Genomic DNA, 17711 nt, shown 5'->3' with positions numbered 1-17711 from the left:
TTACAAAGAGGTTCTGAGAACAAAATATTTGAGAACCACTGGCTTAGAGACTGAGTCTGAGCTGGTCAAAACAGATTATTTCACAGCATGGAGGAAAAGAACAGATGAAACAATGAGAGCTTATTAGCAAAAAGTTCAAACTGAGGACGAGACCCTGGGTATTTGCACAGTCATTCATTCAAATGCTTAGGAAGTCCCACTATGTACCAGGCCCTAGGTCAAGAGCTAAGGGCTTTGAAATACATGACATACATCCTCTTCTTCAAGGAGTAAGGGAGGCCAACATGTAAACCAATAGTGACAGAGTGTGTGAGTGCTGCAGTGGAGGGGTGCTCAGAGACCATGGGGAGGTGTGGGGGACAAAGTGGTCAGGGAGACCTGGGAACTCTTGCAGATCCCTGAAGCAGGTATCCATTCAAGTCTGAGGAGGGCCAAGGTCATTGCCATTTGCTCGCTTGTTTGTTTTAACAGGATTAAAACTGCTTTTCACTATTTAAAAATCATTGCCAGGGAGGTCCAAAGTCATTACCATCTGCTTGCTTGCTTGTTTGTGTTAACAGTCTTGGCTGTCAGCCTGGAGGAGGTAGGAGTTGGAGGAGGTGGCATTAGCCAACTAAGTACTATGAATATGGACGAGCTTTGCCAGAATCAGAGTCTCACGGGGCAAATGAGGTGAAACAATGTAAAACAGTGTTTCTCCTATTTCTCTTCATTTCCATTACAAACTACCCCCTTCTCCCACAAAAAAAGTAAAACTGGGAATATCTTCATTAAATGTTTACTTAATGCATAGTCTTTGTTTTTAAAAAGTCAATTAATGTAGAGAGTGTTAAAGCCCCTCCCTGTAAACAGTTAATTGTTTGTTGTATATCATTTCAGCCATTTTCTAGACACATATAAATATGTATGTATTTTAGATAAGAAGGTATGGCTGGTTTATACTAGAAGGATGTGGGAAATCAATACAAATGCCATTTGTGAGATGGAACATCCGCTGATGGTGGTAAAAGTAGTGTAGGAGGCTCTTCTAAGGTGCTGGTGGCTGACAGCAATGAAGTCAGTGTTGGAAGATCTCTTGATGCATGCTGTGGGAAATAAACCATACTTCAAAATAACCGCATGGAACTGCCAGCTTGCAGTGAAGCCCAAGATCAGGAAAACTGCTTCTTGCTGGATACCTGTGGGTCCTGGACCGGCTCTGCCAGTACCTCCTTCCTTCTCTCTCTTCTCTTTCCCCAAGCACTGGTCCATTTTGCTTTCTTTTCACCTATCTCTGCCTGCAGCTTTTGACTCCTCTTTATTCCCTGTCTTCCTGTTCCTGACATAAGCCTATGGCTTCCTGAGATTTTTTTAAGAGCTCTCCCTACTAGGAAAACTGGGGAAACATTCTTCCACTTTTGATTCTTGAGCCTCTGAGAAAGTTTGATAAGGTGTTTCAGGAACTTCATGCCTTTCAAAGTGATAATGATGTGGTTTCTGTTTAAGTTATTTAAAAACCAATCAATATATTAATTACTTAAATATAATTTCCCTTTCTGTGGAACCATTTGATAGCCTCCTGTAGTGTATTGAGTGAGGAAGCCCTATAGTAAAGGAGAGAATGCATTTATTAGGGGTGACAAAAGCTGTCTTCATATGGTCTTCCTGGATGGCCTTTATTTTGCCATACTTCATGAACCAATCAATGATGAGGCTACCCTTAACAGACCCAGTAACTTCAGTGATAATCCATTCTTGGCATTGGGGGAACATATGGTTTGGCCATGGTGTTGATTATCATGTAATCTTCACAGAGTCTGGAATGGCTGGTTAGCTCACTTGGTTACAGCGTGGTGCTTATAACACCAGCACCAAGGTCAAGGGTTCAGATCCCCCTACTGGCCAGCCACCTAATAATAATAATAATAATAATAATAATAATCTTCACAGAATCTTACTAGTGTACATAGTTTGAACTACACAATTACAAGTAATGTCCAGGATTTCTATGCAGCGAAATCACTCATTACCAACTCCATTAACTTAGTCATCTCTCCCTTATCATTTGTTAAAACAGTGCAGGAAATGGTGGCATCCTAATTGGGGTGACCCCTATCTATGCAGTCACTAGATTTTTCCTGTCTAGTCTCCCATCTCTTCTGAGCCCACATTTTCAAGGACCTCAGCCTTGACAGCCTTTAACACCAAGGGCTCCTCTTCTAATGCTTCCTCAGTTTCTAGTATTAAATACAGTTTTGGTTCAGCTAGATATAGGCAGCAAAAAGTCTTTCAGTTTTAGCTCTGTTGGACTTTCTGTGGCTTTAGTTTTTCCAAGATGATCAGTCTCTGGGAGATCTTGGGCAAATCATTCAAGGAAACACAGTAAGAACAAGCACAGATCTTCCTCCATAAACTTCTACAGAAACGTGTAGAATCACCACCGACTCATCAGCTAGAAAAATCTTCATACTAAGGCAGGTCTCTTATGTTATATTCCAGTTGGTGTTTTCAGCTATCTTGAGACAGTATGCCCTCCTCAGAGACCATAGCTACAAAAATCTTATATATCTCTCAAGACATTGACTGAAGTTCATACTATGTCTTGAGGTTTCTGGACAACACAAAAATAATGCTCTTTGGGGGACAGTATTTTTTCCTGAATGGCTCTAAAGAAGAAGACCATCCGTCATCCTCAGGACCTTTGACCTCCTGGTTTGACTATTGTCTTAATAACCTCTTCAAGCAGTTCCGAAACCACATAAGAGTTTATAAACATCAGCTAAGGCTATACTAAATCTATAAGAATCAATTGCTTTGATTTCACTTGCAGCTGCATTCAGAATTGAATAGAACAGGGAGATTCCAGCAGCTAATTATACATGCATCCTTGTGCCTTGTTCCCTAGTCCTATCTCCAGTCTTCTAGATATCTGATTTTAGTATTCCTTCCCAAGATCATTTGTTAAATTGACTCAGCATGAACAAGTATTTATGGGTCTATTCTTCCTGTGCTAAGATCACAGGGCTACTAGAAACTTCAGGGAGATCGCTAACAAATTCTTGGGTTCATTTTCCATTTTCCAGAGTGTTCACCTTCAGCTTGATTGAATTCGCTTCAACAGCAGCTCATAAAACTCTTTGGCCCTGAATCTGATTTCCCAAAAAGAAACTAGCCATGTGAAGTCATATGTTCTCTAGAACTTGAATCTTCTGAATCTAAAGACTAAAAGGCTTGATAATGCTCATAGCTTTTGTTACTGAGGCAGATGTGAGTGACCTAGTTCTGTCAGCTGTAGCATCTGTAGACGCACTGATGTGAAATGTACTGGTTTTCTGCAATCTGCAAATGTACTGGTATACTCTGAGGATCCAACCTTCCCTCATTTCCAGGTTCCAATTTTCTTCTGCCTACTGTCCGTTTAAAAGTACATGAGGTATTTGGGATCCAACTTGGAATGACCCAATAACATTAACCAGAATGTGTGGGTGGGATAGCAGCAAAGAAGGGATTGAAAGGAGGAATTGCTAAAGAAGGAGAATGGGGGAGGGGGACGGGGACAGGGAGGAGGAGGAGGAGGACGAGAATGACAACAGACTTCTTTAGTAGGGGACTTTCTACTAAGAAAAGGAACAGGGTTCTGTGTACCCAGTAAATGGTTTTAACCAAGAGATCTGTGATTAGACCTGACTTTTCTTAGGACAGGAATTTTGTGTTATCAGCTTGTTAACTTCAGCTCTATTCGTCCCTCTCCATGCCTGTTCTATTGTCTTAGAAAGGTTCCCTTTGCCAAGTTCCCATGTAACATGGATTTCTTCATATGAAATTCTTCAGTTGGGATATTGATTTAGCTGTGATATCAAGACCAAAATTACAGTGGCTTAAATAAGACAGAAGTCAATTTCTCTCTCACATAACAGTCTGGGGTACAAGGAGCCCTACACTAATATGGGGCTCCACAGTCATGGGGGGCTCAGGCTCTTCCTGCCTTACTGCTTTGCCACCCTCGACACACAGCGTTTGTATCACGGGGCAGCTCCTGCTCTAGTTTCCATACTCCAGCTAACAGGAAGGAGGAAAGTAGAAAGAGAAGTCACATTCCTTCCTTTGGAAGGCAGCTATGCTCACCACTATACCACCAACGCCTCATTCCTTCCTTTAAGAACGTGAGCCAGGAGTGCTAAGTGGAACCATATCATTCCACTTACATTCCATCAGCCAGACTTAATTAAACAGTCACTATATCTAGTTGCAAGGGATGCTGGGTAATGTGGTGCTTAATTGGACAGCAATGTGCCCCCAGATAAAATTATATTATGTAAGAAGGGGAGGAAAAGGTATTGGGGAATAACTAGAAGTCTGTGTTGGATAAGGTGAGAAGAAATCTTGTCCATAATTTGGCACTGGGGGCAGCAACAGTTAATGGAACTTGAAGAAATCAAGGCATTAATTGAAATAATCTCCCCGAGACACAATCATTGGAGAGACTGGTGAGAGCTGATTCTTTTCCACCAGGAGTGGATATGAAAGTGCTTAGCAAAACTATTGTGAAAATATGTATTATCAGAGGCTGTTGGAGAGGCCTAAGAAGGGATAGTTTCATGACAATGTGTTTTACGCCACAAGAAAGTAGAACCACCCAATAGGAATAACCACAGACCATGCTCCCCTCAATTATTTACATGACCAAAGCCAAGCTTGATCTGGTGTGACTAGAAACAGGTGGAGATATTTCAGAGAACTTCTCAGTAAGCCAAGTTACAAGAGGGGCTCTGAAAGGGGCCATCAGAGGAGCTGCAGGATAAATTTATCGAATTTGTAAAGCCCAAGGAATTTCCAGCTCTTTAACAGTTGGAAGATTTATGGAACAGTGGAAACTCTATCCACACAGTGACTGTCAGGGCTGGGATTGGGGGTGAAAGAGACCCCCAGATTTCTAGAAAAGTGTCCTCAATGCTTCTCTTCAGAGCTGTCCAGCTTAGGAAGGAGCAGTTGGTTTTTGAGTGTCAAAACCTTGTAGGCACAGAGTTCCCAACACAAGAGTAGTGTAGACACATGAAAGAACTATACATTTTCTGGCAAAAGCACCCCAGATCTCTGAGATTCTTTGTCATTTAATTGAAGGAAGGGATCCCTTTCCTGCCCAAGGAGAGTGCTATTAGAAAAGGACAGCTATGTTCCATTAAAACGTAATTAGGAGCAGGAAAGGCATATGATGGCCTATATGGTGATTACCTGAGAAAGCAGAACAAAGCAACTGTTGACTTCTTATTGCTCTGAGCTGGGAAGGTCTGCCAGCAGTTCAAAAGAGAGGATAAGAACATTCAGTTTTTACTATGAACACAGGAATGGATAAAATCAGGTTAGTACCCAAGCTCATGATGATGATGATTAATAATAATTATTACAGTCATACTTCTTTAATAACAATATATTTATGCCCCACCTAAGTCTAAAAGGGACCTGAGCCAGCTTACATTAAAAAGCACAGATAAAATAAAATACAGCCCATTAGAACTATAATGGAAAGACTTAGCAAAAGAATTGGGAAAAGGTAGGGGAGGAAGATAACTTGTACCCGAAAACTCAAGATAAACAAAAGTACTGCAAATGAGAACAAAACCTGAGGTTCCTGGCAGCCAAAGCAAGGAAGGAAAAACAAATAGGTTGCAGAGTTCTTCAGGTTTAGTAGGAAAAAAGTACACCAGTTAATAAGGAGATGCAACCTCTGAGAATAATTGGCTTTGTTGGTTTTATATAAGGGACATGGAATATTATAATGGATAAAAGTAATGTTAAAAATTGGAGCTACTTTTCATTTGACTGTTTCTTATATCTGTCTCTCTTAAAATCCATATTAAATACTCATTCTATAAGGGTAATTTTAGGAGTGGGAAATATGTGTATGTGTGTGTATTTCATGGTATTCCAGAGATCTGGCTTTACCCACAAATAAAGCTTAGAGAGCCTTAAGGAATTAATGGTAGGCATGTTTCCAGAATGTCATTATCAGTTGACTCAACAATCCCCTTTAATGTAGGATAGAATGTATTTTAATTAATGTAGACTTTGGCACGGATATGCTAAATCATCCACTGCCCTCCTTTTCTGGCTCTGTTTTCCTCAGAAATAATGCAATCTTTTTGAAAATGTCATGGTTTCTGTATAAGTAAGGACTATGTTACAATTAAGTAAAACCCAATGAAAACTGCCTTAAACTGTAATGGGATTCAGTGTCTAGGTAAAGAAAGTCCAAACAAGGGCAGGGTTCAGGGCTGATCCGTGCAGTGGCTTAATGACATTGCCAGAGACCTTTCTGTTTCTGTTACTCAGTTCTGCAAGCTGCACTATCAGTTTCATGCTAAAGCCAACTCTTCTGGAGCTTTCTTATTCATATTTAGCATGAGAGATAAGATTTCAGAAGGTTCCAGAAATCTCTCCTCATGACTCTTTGGCCTGAAATGTCTTGGCTCCTCATCCCTGAGCCTGTAACGGTGCCAAGGGAGAGGCCTTTGTGGATTTGCTTTGGCCTGAGCTTTCTGTACAAATCCTAGGGCCAGAGTTGGATCTAGCTTGTGGCAACATATGTGAGTGATCAGGAAAGGTGTGATATTTCAAATAAAATCACGGTATTAGGCAAGAGAAGAGGGAACAGATCTTAGGGAAGCAATAACAAAGCCAAGGACATCATCCAGCACCTGGAAATTTCAGCCTATAACTTGAAAATACACAGGTGAAAAAAATTTTTTTAATGATTTTATCATTTTTTATATTCTATTTTTATAGCATTAATATAACTCCATGGGAATGAAGAAAATAAAACCCACCTATTATACAACTAATTTTTTTAAAGGTCAGTTTTTCCTTCAACTTTTTACATTTAGTGGTTTTTAAAAATATTTAATTGTAATGATAACATGGATACAATTTTGCATTGTTTTTGGTATCATTTCAACAGCTGTGTCATACTCCATTAAGAGGCTCAATGATATCATAATTTACTTAATTATTGCCTCCCTGTAGGATATTTAGGTTGTTTGTCATTTTTCGATGTTATAAATAACCAGGTAACATTTTGTGCATGTGACTTTTTCTTCTTTGGGGCTCATCTATGTTTGAGTACAGTTCCTTATGCAGATTTGTATATTATTATCCATGTTACACCAGAATGAAAAAATTTAAGGCTTATTCTAAGACGGTAGCTTTTGAGTTTATCGAGTGCTTTTGCAACTCACCTCCTGATTCAGACATTAACCTATTAAAATAGAGTTTGCATATAAAGACACCTTATAAACTTGCACAATCCCAACCGTTTGGATTGAATTTTGGGAGGAGAGTCAGAGTCCCTAATCAGAAGGATTTAGGGTGGTAGAATGTCATAATTAGTGTAGTGTAGGGTAGTGGTTAAATTCATGGTCTTTGGAGCAGGCAGGCTTGAGTTTGAATCCACTTTCTATTTGCTTGTTATATAATTTTTGGATGACTTATTTAATAACATTCTGGATCTCAGTTATTTGCATAAAATGGAGATGTTAGTTCCTACTTTATTGGCTTCTTTTCAGGACTGAAGGAGACAATGTACACAAAGCTTGGTGCATAAGTGTCAATATGGTTATTATTGAGCAACTGTGAATTTGATCTGAGGCCAAGATTAAAAGAAAAAAAAAAATCAGATACTCTATTTGAGTATGAAACCATCAACTGGTCTTGGAATCCCCTTCAGAGTATTTTCATGTGGTCATTGCCCAGACTCTGAAAATTTCTTGGAATGAGGCCTTCACTACTTCAAAATGATTGTGACATACGGACATACTGGCATTTGACATACTGAGTCAAATTCTGATTCCTTCCATTCTCTGGTCTTGTCTCACCTTTCGAAATACATACAGCAATTGCATTCCTTCACTGGATCTGAAAGGAAGGAACCAGGAAGGCCAGCCCTGCCCAGTGCAGCAACCTTTTCACATGATCCTCAGCTGACAGTCCTTTGCCAACACTCCTTATGGTGAAAAGGATGTTTCTGAAGTGGCCCATTTCTTAATTGAAAGCACTAATGGCTAGGAAGGGCTGCCTTTTATGTAGCTTAATGATTCCCTCTGTAACTTCTATGTCTTGGATATAGTTCTGCCCGTGGAGCAGTACCGAATCTTTCTACCATGGAGGCAGACAGATTTGTATTTGAATACTGGCTCTACTAGTTGTTTTCCTTGGGAAAGTTACTTAAACTCTGAGACTGGAAAATGGAATAATAATAGCAGTTACCACAAAGGGTTGTTGTAGGACTAAATGAAATAAGCATGTCAAGCACTTAGCACAGGGCACATGATAGGTGTCCTGAGGGAATAAGTGGCTACTCTAGTCATTTCTTTCTCCCAATATGGAGAAGGATGGTGGTGAAATGGATATGTTGAGCCCCTGGCAGATTCAGAAATCTCTAAACCAGGTGTTCCAGTTAGACAGGCTGGTTCTTCATGGTATAGTCAAACCATGATCCTTATTACCTGAATAGAAACTAATGATTGGGGTGGAGGGAGGGAGACACCAGGAAAGACCCACAAGTTGTTTTCAATCTTCTACAATAATACACCCAAGATATGTGATCCCCTCGCATGACTACCTGTGGTTCAATAGATTCAATGATTTTCTGCCAGGGTGGGGAGGGGGTGTTCTGAGTGGTCTGTGTAGTTTGTCAAAGCTCTCCTAATCCCAGGGAGTTCTGAGAGCCCATTGGGAGGGGCTCCCCCCACCCCCCCTTTTCCACTCCCAGTCTCGAGAATCACTGAAACAGACACTGGGAAACCCACTGCCTTCTTGACATCTCTACTAAAGACAAATGGTATTGATTGATTGCCTGATTGCAACAGGTCAAGGTAATGGTTCTCAAAGTATGGTCTCAAGACCAGTAGCATCAGTATTAATTAAGAATTTATTAGCAATACACATTGTTGAGCCCCACTCAAACCTACAGCAGTCAGTGTTTTAACAAGCCTTCCAGGCAATTCTGATGCAGGCTAAAGTGTGCTTATAAGTGAGTTAAGAGAAGGGGAGAAAGACACAGGAGCTGGAATCATCACCCCCTCTAGCAACCCTGAACTTCCTCTGCCCTGCTTTTGGATTTGGATTGCTGCAGCCTCCAGGCCTGAGGCAATAAGTGACTTACTAGGGATACTGAGTTCTGCCAGCACCATTTCTACTGTCACACTGTGTAGGGGTTACTAGCCAACTGTGCTTGCTCATCAGGTCAGCCAGAACTGGCTTCATTTCTCTTACCCAAGACTTGTATGAATTTATCGTTCTCTTTAGACTAAGGAATATTCCAGCTTCTTTCCAACATCTACTAAATAGAAGTTGTTCTTGACTATTTTGGTGACATTGCTATTATGGGGCAAATATAGAGTCATAACACTTTTCTCAGTTTGTAAATTACTGTTATTTCATTCTACCTTGAATTATAGTTATTTTTTATTTTTCCACTGTTGGTTCAGCCCAACAAACACTTACTGAGAACCAGTTAAATACCAGGCATTATGCTAAATCAATACAACACAGTCCTTATCCCTGAGGAGAATACCATACAGTGATGAGAACTATTTGTTAAGTAGCCTAAAAGGTATTATATTCCGCATTTTACAGATGATGATGCTGAGACTCCGAGCCCAAGTCTTTACTGTAAGTGGCAGAACTGGAATTTGAATGTATGTCTGTCTGGCTCCAAAGCTCATGCTCATTCTACTACACCCAGTTCATTCTGGGACGTCTCTTCCTCAATAGAATTTTTTAAGGATAGAAACCATGACATCTAGCTAGGTATTTCACACATGGTAGACTTTGAATAATGTTTGTTTAATAAATATAAAATTGCTCTTTAGAATAATTCAAGATGATAGACTGATGAAATGGGCTACTAAGTATCAAAATTGGGGGTATGAAAAATACTGAGTCTGGGTTTCATAAAGTGTTAGGGGAAAGTACCCCTCATTTTGTGAGACCAAGTACGAAATTTGCAGAAATAAGAATTAGCCAGGAAGAAAGGATGTGTGAATGGGGAGAAAGTGTTTAATAGGTACTAAACCAAATTTAGGCCCTAATTTAGAACGTTTTTAAGGTTGCTTCTTGGTCTTTTCTGTATGAATACATTTCAATTAAAAAGTTGCACAGAAAAGCGAATACTGAATTTCTGCATGTCAATGGGCATTTTACCAGGTGAAGCCATTTTTTTTCAGAAGACATTGTCTTTACTTTCCTGTGTAATAATCAGAGATACTATTCCACAATAAATGGAGCAGTTCAGAGCAATGTTAATTCTGAGCGGTAACAGAATTGAAGAGGAAAAGCTGTAGCAATGAGTACCACCTAGTGGCCATTCAGAAGGTGTAACGATTTAGTCAGCCTGTGTCGCAAGGACAGCTCACTAACCACCAGTTCTAACTGTGATAGGCTCTCAGCAAACAGAAGTTTGATTTCCAGTGGGAGCCCATTTTTCGGGTCAGAAGGACTCAGTCGAATCTGAGTCCTTTTCCAGATACTAGGGACAGGCAATCACAGATTTGAGTTGGAGAAAAGTAAAACCATGTCTTGAACTTAATAGAGTGGAATGGGGTAATGTAGAATAATAATGCTTCCTTCTTTGCTGATTTTCCCTCCTACAAAGTATGATGTTACTGCCCAGTCTGGGATCACTAATTGGTCCTCCTTTCCTCCAAGGATATAGTCCAGTCCACCCCAAATCATTTCCCTTCCAGGTGGGGTGGTGGCAGAAAATATGGACCAAGGTCTGAAAAGGAAAATTCTTAAAGGGAATTGCTCACAAGAGGATGACAAATCCTACTTTAAAAATTTTAATGTAATTACCAACTTATGGAAAAGTCTCAAGACAAATACAAAGAATTCCTGTATAAACTTTATACATTTCACCCAGATATCTTAAATATGAACATTTTACTAAGCTTTTTCTTTATCATTCTCTCCCTTCCTCTCTCTCTCTCCACACAGACACACAAACTAACATTGAGAGTAAATTGTAGACATTACACCCTGTTATTTCTAAATATCTACATATATCTTTTCTAAGAACAAGGATATTCTCTTATCAAAGTTAAGAAATTACCACCAATCCAGCACTATCATCTAATGAACAGGTCTTATTACAATTTCACCAATTATTCCACTAATAGCCTTTGAGAAAAGAAAAAAAAAATATGGTCCAGGATCCATTCCAGGATTATATATTACATTTAGTATTCATGTTTCTTTAGTATTTTCTTAGTCTGGAAAAATTCTTTAGTCTTTCTTTATCTTTCATAACCTGACCCCAAAAATTGAGTAACAAAATGAATAATAGCAAATTATAATGCATAGGGAAAAAATAAGAATCCATGACTTCAAACTAATATACACAGATGAATAAGTATAAGGGAAAGAAGGGAAAGCTCTACCTGAAGAGAATGCCAACTAATAAATGCAAAAGGAATTACAGAATAAGAAAATCACCACTTGACAACCATATTGGTAATAATCAGGCAAAAGTCATCAATGGATACTAAAATTAGTAGTGAAAGATTGATGAGAAATAGGATATTTACATAGTTTCAAAGTGTCTCCTCACAAAATGCATATTGATTACAGAAAAATGACAATTTTACATTGAAGAGACCTGGCAGACACCACCTGAACAAAGGATCAAAGTTAACATTCCCAGTAATGAGGCAAACAAACGATGTGTACCTCCTGATATGATGCACTGAGGACACAGCATCACTTCTATGGTATTCCTCCCCAAAATGTACAACCTGAATTTAATCACGAGGAACCATCAGACTAATCTAAATTGAGGGACACTCTATAAACTAAATGGATTATACTCTTCAAATTCTGCCTTTCAACCAGAAAACTTAGAGCTCCCCTTGTCAGCCCTACTTTAGGCACATGGGACTGGGTGTATGCATTAGGGTGGTTGAGGGAGATCCAGTTCTTCAGGGTAAAGGCCTGGTCTTTTTTGATCTGGGGATGCTCTGAGTCCCTCTCTCAGGAGACTACTGTGCCCATTAAGGATGCACTAATCATGCCACCATAAGCCTTCTCAGCCAACTCTAGGGGTTAGGTATGACAGGCTACCATCTAGGTAGCATCTCTGGCCCCAGGGCAATGAACTTTCCTGTCTCCTCTGGGGAATGGAGATGGGAATAGTGAGAATGACACAACCTCTTGGGTTGTTTTCTAGTGACCTATGGAATGACAAGCTCCAGCGCCTATTACTACACCAAAGTGATGTCTGAGCTCTTCTTACATACCCCCTCAGACACCGGTGTCACCTTCCGGGACATCAGCAGCATGGCAGACTTCTGGGATGTAAGTATGAGATCTCCTCTACCCCTAACTTCTCCTCAATGGCCTGAGGCCACAGGTCAAAGTTCATGGAGGTCAGACAATGGATTAGGCCATATGCCCAGAGATGAGGTCAGTCAGGGATCAGGCTGAATCAGAGGGTCAGGCTGAAGGGTTAGACTAGAGTGCAGGTGGAGCTAGGTGAGGAATAAGGGTGTTGATCCGGGAGTCAAACCAGAACAGTAATGGGAGTTAGAAGTAAGGCTGAACTTCAAAATACATTTTAAATAAAGAGTAAGGTCCTATCAGGTCGGGATCTGGTCAAGGTTCATGGGTCAGCTGAGGAGTCCAACAAAAGCAGACTGGACACAAGCTGGGAGTCAGAGAGTGAGGGTGAAGGTAAATTTAAGGGTAGGAGGTCAGGACTGGGTCAGGACAACCCAGCTTGTGGTACAGTTTGCCCAGGGCCCACTCCTGGACAGTTTGTATTGGACCAAATGGTACAACAACCAGAGCCTGGGCCATGGCTCCCATTCCTTCATCTACTACGAGAACCTGTTGCTGGGGGTTCCGAGGCTGCGGCAGCTGAGGGTCCGCAATGACTCCTGTGTGGTGCATGAGGACTTCCGTGAGGACATTTTGTGCTGCTATGATGTCTACTCTCCGGACAAAGAAGAGCAACTCCCCTTTGGGTCCCTCAATGGCACAGCGTGAGTTAACCCCCCACCGATGTCACAGGGCTTGTCCTTCTGGGCGTGACACCATACCAAAGTGTGGGATCCACTTCTGCCAAGGCTAAGAGAACCTTGGGGGCACTTCAGGGGATTTGGGGAGGTATCTCCCTAAGTCCCAACTGTGACTGTTTGGAGACCTTGGTCTGTGTCACTTAAGATCAAAAGAGGTATGTTAGTGACAGAGCCATAGCCTCCAGACTTGCTCCCATTCATGGGGAATAGTCACACTCATCCTACCTGGCCAATAATCATTCCAGGGAAACCATCCTTTCTTGCCCAGAAGTTCTTTGGGGGTGTAGAGAATGGGTGAAGTTGATGACGCTGCCACACAAATCATGGTCAGAGACTCCAACCCTTGGGACTGACATGGGGAGCAGCAAGAGGTCAAGATGGAGGAAAAATCAGGGAAGAAAAAGAAAAGGGTGGACAGGACAGGAAGGAAGGCAGAGGAAATAAAAGCCCAGGGTAGAAAGTTTGGTGGACCGAACAGAGAATCACAGGGCTGGGCAGCCATTTGCACAATCACAAGACCCAGATGGATCTTTTTTGGACCATGTGCTCCAGGCGCTTCCCTTATGGGGACTACTCAGGTTGGGGTCAAAATTGGGGCTTGGTTTTGTTATCTACAGCCTTGAGTGAAATAGGGAAACATTAGGAGATTTACATTTGAGTTTTAGTCTGTCACTGTATAACTGGATTATCTCTGAGTCTTAGTTTTGTCTTCTGCAAAATGTAGACAATATTTTCCCTCCCTTCTCAAACAGTTATTAGTATCAAACAACATAGTATATGTGAAATATATATTCTATGTGATATATAATACATATGTATATATTTTACATATATAATATATAATAATGTGTATTTCACATATACTATACATGAATGTACATATATATCATATAGAATTTATATATACACATATACGAGGGAACTTCAGAAAGTTTGTGGAAAAATAGAATTAAAAGATAATACTAAACTTTCCATGAACATTTTGAAGACTCCCTTGCACATATACACCTAAGTATGTGAAACTATAAAGCCCAGACAATGACAAAGTTTCGCCATTGCCTTGGCAGGTGAGCTTTCGGGCTGGCTCAGGCCTGTCTTTGCTCAGATGGCTTTTTCTGCGGCAGGTGGACATATCACTCACAGGATGAGCTGGGGGGCTCCTCCCACTGGGGCAGGCTCACAAGCTACAGTGGAGGCGGCTACTACCTGGACCTTCCAGGATCCCGACAGCCCAGTGCAGAAGCACTCCGGGACCTTCAGGAGGGTCTCTGGCTGGACAGGGGCACCCGGGTGGTTTTCATTGACTTCTCAGTCTACAACGCCAACATCAATCTTTTCTGTGTTCTGAGGTGGGCCCCCCTTTCCTACTGCCTCCATCCATCCATGATTCCTGGTTCCTTTCCTCTGTGCTTGAGACCCTTCCCTGGACTTGCACCCTATGGTGGGGGTGGGGAGGAGAGGAAGTGGGAGTAACAGTCCCAGCCCAGGCCCCACTAGGCATCTGCTCCCCCACCCCTCAACCCCATAGACTGGTGGTCGAGTTTCCAGCTACAGGAGGCGCCATCCCATCCTGGCAAATCCGCACGGTTAAGCTGATCCGCTACATCAGCAACTGGGACTTCTTTGTCGTTGGCTGTGAGATTATCTTCTGCATCTTCATCTTCTACTATGTGGTGGAGGAGATCCTGGAGCTCTACATCCACCGGCTTCGTTACCTCAGCAGCATCTGGAACATACTGGACCTGGTGGTCATCCTGGTGAGGGACGGTTATCTTGGACTGAGATACTGGGAGGAGGAGGGGGCTCCACCTTGATAGGGGCTCCGTGTCTTTCCTCTTGGAGCTCCAAGTCCTCCTGCTGACTTTGGTCACATGACTGTGTAACAGCTTCTGAAGTGAGAGGCTGATACTCCTCTGGCTCAGCCTTGAAAAACCCTGTCTCCCACATCTCTCCTCCTCATCTGTGGTCCGGGACCTGCTCTTTTCTTTATGTACTTCGTATTCTGTTCCTCTTCCGTCTTTTGCCTTTATGACCTGTCCCCTTGAAATCTCTGCCTTTTCTCTTCTACTCAAATATTCTGTCCATTCATTTTCTTCTCTTCCCTACTAACAGGACACCTTCAGTTCCTGACAAGACTTGGAAGTGGTGAGGGTGGGGGGAAATAAAATTTATTGGCTCATTCCTGTGACCCTTTACAACCTATATATTTACCACTGGCCCCAAAGGTTTCTCCTGAGCTTTAGAACACTGAAGATGCTCCCCAATTATCCTATCCAGTTCCATCTGAACCTCAGCAGAAAAGGGCGTTTCTTTCCACCTGTCTTACCTGCCCCCGTTCTCCCTGGGACATCATTTCTTGAGCTTTTCCTGAGATCCCCTTGACTTCTCTGACATCCCCATGACCCTTGTGTGACAGCTGTCCATTGTGGCCGTGGGCTTCCACATATTCCGAACCCTCGAGGTGAATCGGCTGATGGGGAAGCTCCTGCAGCAGCCAAACACATATGCTGACTTCGAGTTCCTTGCCTTCTGGCAGACACAGTACAACAACATGAATGCTGTCAACCTCTTCTTTGCCTGGATCAAGGTACCCGGGAACCCCCCGCCTCCAGCTCTGCCTTGGGGCACTCATTCTCCCTTTTTTCATATGTGTCTCATTTTCCTTCTCTGTTTGGCGATTCCTGGGGCCTCCACAGGTCCCTGGAATGGACTTTTCAATGCTTTTCTTTTTCTTCCTTCACCACTTGTTCAATATGGCCCTTCTAGATATTCAAGTACATCAGTTTCAACAAAACCATGACCCAGCTCTCCTCCACATTGGCCCGCTGTGCCAAGGACATCCTGGGCTTCGCCGTCATGTTCTTCATTGTTTTTTTCGCCTATGCCCAACTCGGCTACCTGCTTTTCGGGACCCAAGTGGAAAACTTTAGCACTTTCATCAAGTGCATGTGTGTGTCCTGCCCGCTTCACTCCTCCCTGGCCCTTCACCCTCCAGCTCCATGGGTATATGTATCCTTGGGGAAGATGGGTAGATGTGTGTGGATGCGCCTGTGCTTAAAGCATCTGCGTGAGAGTCTCTGGAAGCCCTGGTGTGTGCACACTGCTCTGTCTCTATTAGATTGGGTTGTAAGTGCAGTGAGGGGTCTGTCTGGAGTTATGAAAGTAGAATGGGAGTGTGGGTTGGGGTCAGGGTTTAATTAGGCTCTGAGGTGAAGTCCAGACCTGGTCTCTCAGTTTCACTCAGTTCCGAATAATCCTTGGGGACTTTGACTACAATGCTATTGACAATGCCAACCGCATCCTGGGCCCTGTCTACTTTGTCACCTATGTCTTCTTCGTCTTCTTCGTGCTGCTGGTGAGTGTCCTCTGAGGGGTGGGGACATAGAGAGTCTGTAGGGTGGAGTTCTGGTCCCTTTATTTCCCCCACTCAGCATTATAATGGGTTTCTCAAGTCAAGACTGGACAGTGGAGTTGGGGGGACTTCTGGATCTTCTGAGTGCTGGCTAATGTGGTCCATGTAACCAGCATAGTCAGGCAGTTTGTAGAGTATGAGAGAACCTGTAGACTGTCTCAGTAAAATCAACCCCCCATCCTCCAAGGATGGAAAGGGAGGGAAAAGCGCCTGATGAGGAGAAGGAGCTGCAGCTGGAAGCTTCTATGCCTATTCTCCATTCTCTCTGGAGATCTTTTGCTGATTTCTACTGCCATTACTTGGTAGTTGTTCTTTCAACGACCAACCGTGAAAGATCTGGGTTTAATTTCTGTTAATAAGATCAGCAGTTTGCCTTATTTGATCAATGAATGGGGATACAGACATGGATTGGGGGTTGATGAGAAAGAGACCACAATTGTGCTCTCACCTTGCAAGATCTCTGGCTTCAATGATTAGCAGGCCCTTGTATGGAGGAGGTCTGTGGTACAGTGGGGAATCTGTGTGGTCAGAAAGGTTACTGCAGCAACCGAGAGTGAGGACATCAGGTTGGTGAGGGAGCATGATCCATTCCTAACAGAATTATGCTGAAAGGCTGGGCTCTGAGGACCTTGAGAAGCAGAGACTGATGGGCTGCAGAGCTGGAGCTGAGGGCATTGGCCCCTTTAAAACACGTGTCTGGTACATTAATGGGGTCACTGGGTTCAGTGCTTTTAGAGGATATGGGGGTGAGGTCATAAGAAGGCAGGTCCCTGACTTATCCTCCAGAACATGTTCCTGGCCATCATCAATGACACATACTCAGAGGTCAAGGAGGAGTTGGCTGGACAGAAGGATGAGCTTCAGCTTTCTGACCTCCTGAAACAGGTGACTACTTTGTGTCCTTGAGCTGCACATCTGCATCAGAGCCCAGGTCCAAGTCTCTGTCCTGGTCTGTTCCTGACTGGTATAGAGCCTGTGCCTTTGTATGCCTTTGACTTATCCTGGGAAACCTGGCATCCTGTGGGTGGGGGTGGAGGCCAGTGATGAAAAGGAGCCTGTGGGGACTGTTTCTTTTCCCTTTCAGGGCTACAACAAGACCCTACTAAGGCTGCGTCTGAGGAAGGAGCAGGTTTCAGATGTGCAGAAAGTCCTGCAGAGTGGGGAGAAGGAGATCCAGATCGAGGATTTCACCAACACCTTGAGGGAGTGAGCAAGCAGAGACCCATCCTTCTCTGATATTGGTCTATAACTCC

At 42.6% G+C, this 17711-nt stretch overlaps 1 protein-coding gene across 1 annotated transcript in view; it reads left to right on the top strand.

The window, feature by feature from the left end:
- Positions 1 to 17711, top strand: part of PKD2L1 (polycystin 2 like 1, transient receptor potential cation channel) — a 31885-nt gene that overhangs the window by 10210 nt on the left and 3964 nt on the right. Inside the window, 9 exon segments of the mRNA XM_063101599.1 lie at positions 12197 to 12324; positions 12757 to 13010; positions 14171 to 14395; positions 14575 to 14803; positions 15463 to 15633; positions 15813 to 15994; positions 16281 to 16401; positions 17245 to 17343; positions 17543 to 17664. Of these exon segments, the coding sequence (XP_062957669.1) occupies positions 12197 to 12324; positions 12757 to 13010; positions 14171 to 14395; positions 14575 to 14803; positions 15463 to 15633; positions 15813 to 15994; positions 16281 to 16401; positions 17245 to 17343; positions 17543 to 17664 (1531 nt within the window).

The sequence above is a fragment of the Cynocephalus volans genome, chromosome 7, assembly GCF_027409185.1.
Source record: "Cynocephalus volans isolate mCynVol1 chromosome 7, mCynVol1.pri, whole genome shotgun sequence".
NCBI classification, from domain to species: domain Eukaryota; kingdom Metazoa; phylum Chordata; class Mammalia; order Dermoptera; family Cynocephalidae; genus Cynocephalus; species Cynocephalus volans.
The sequence above is the reverse complement of the archived record's forward strand: the minus strand, read 5'-3'. Positions and strand labels throughout refer to the sequence as shown.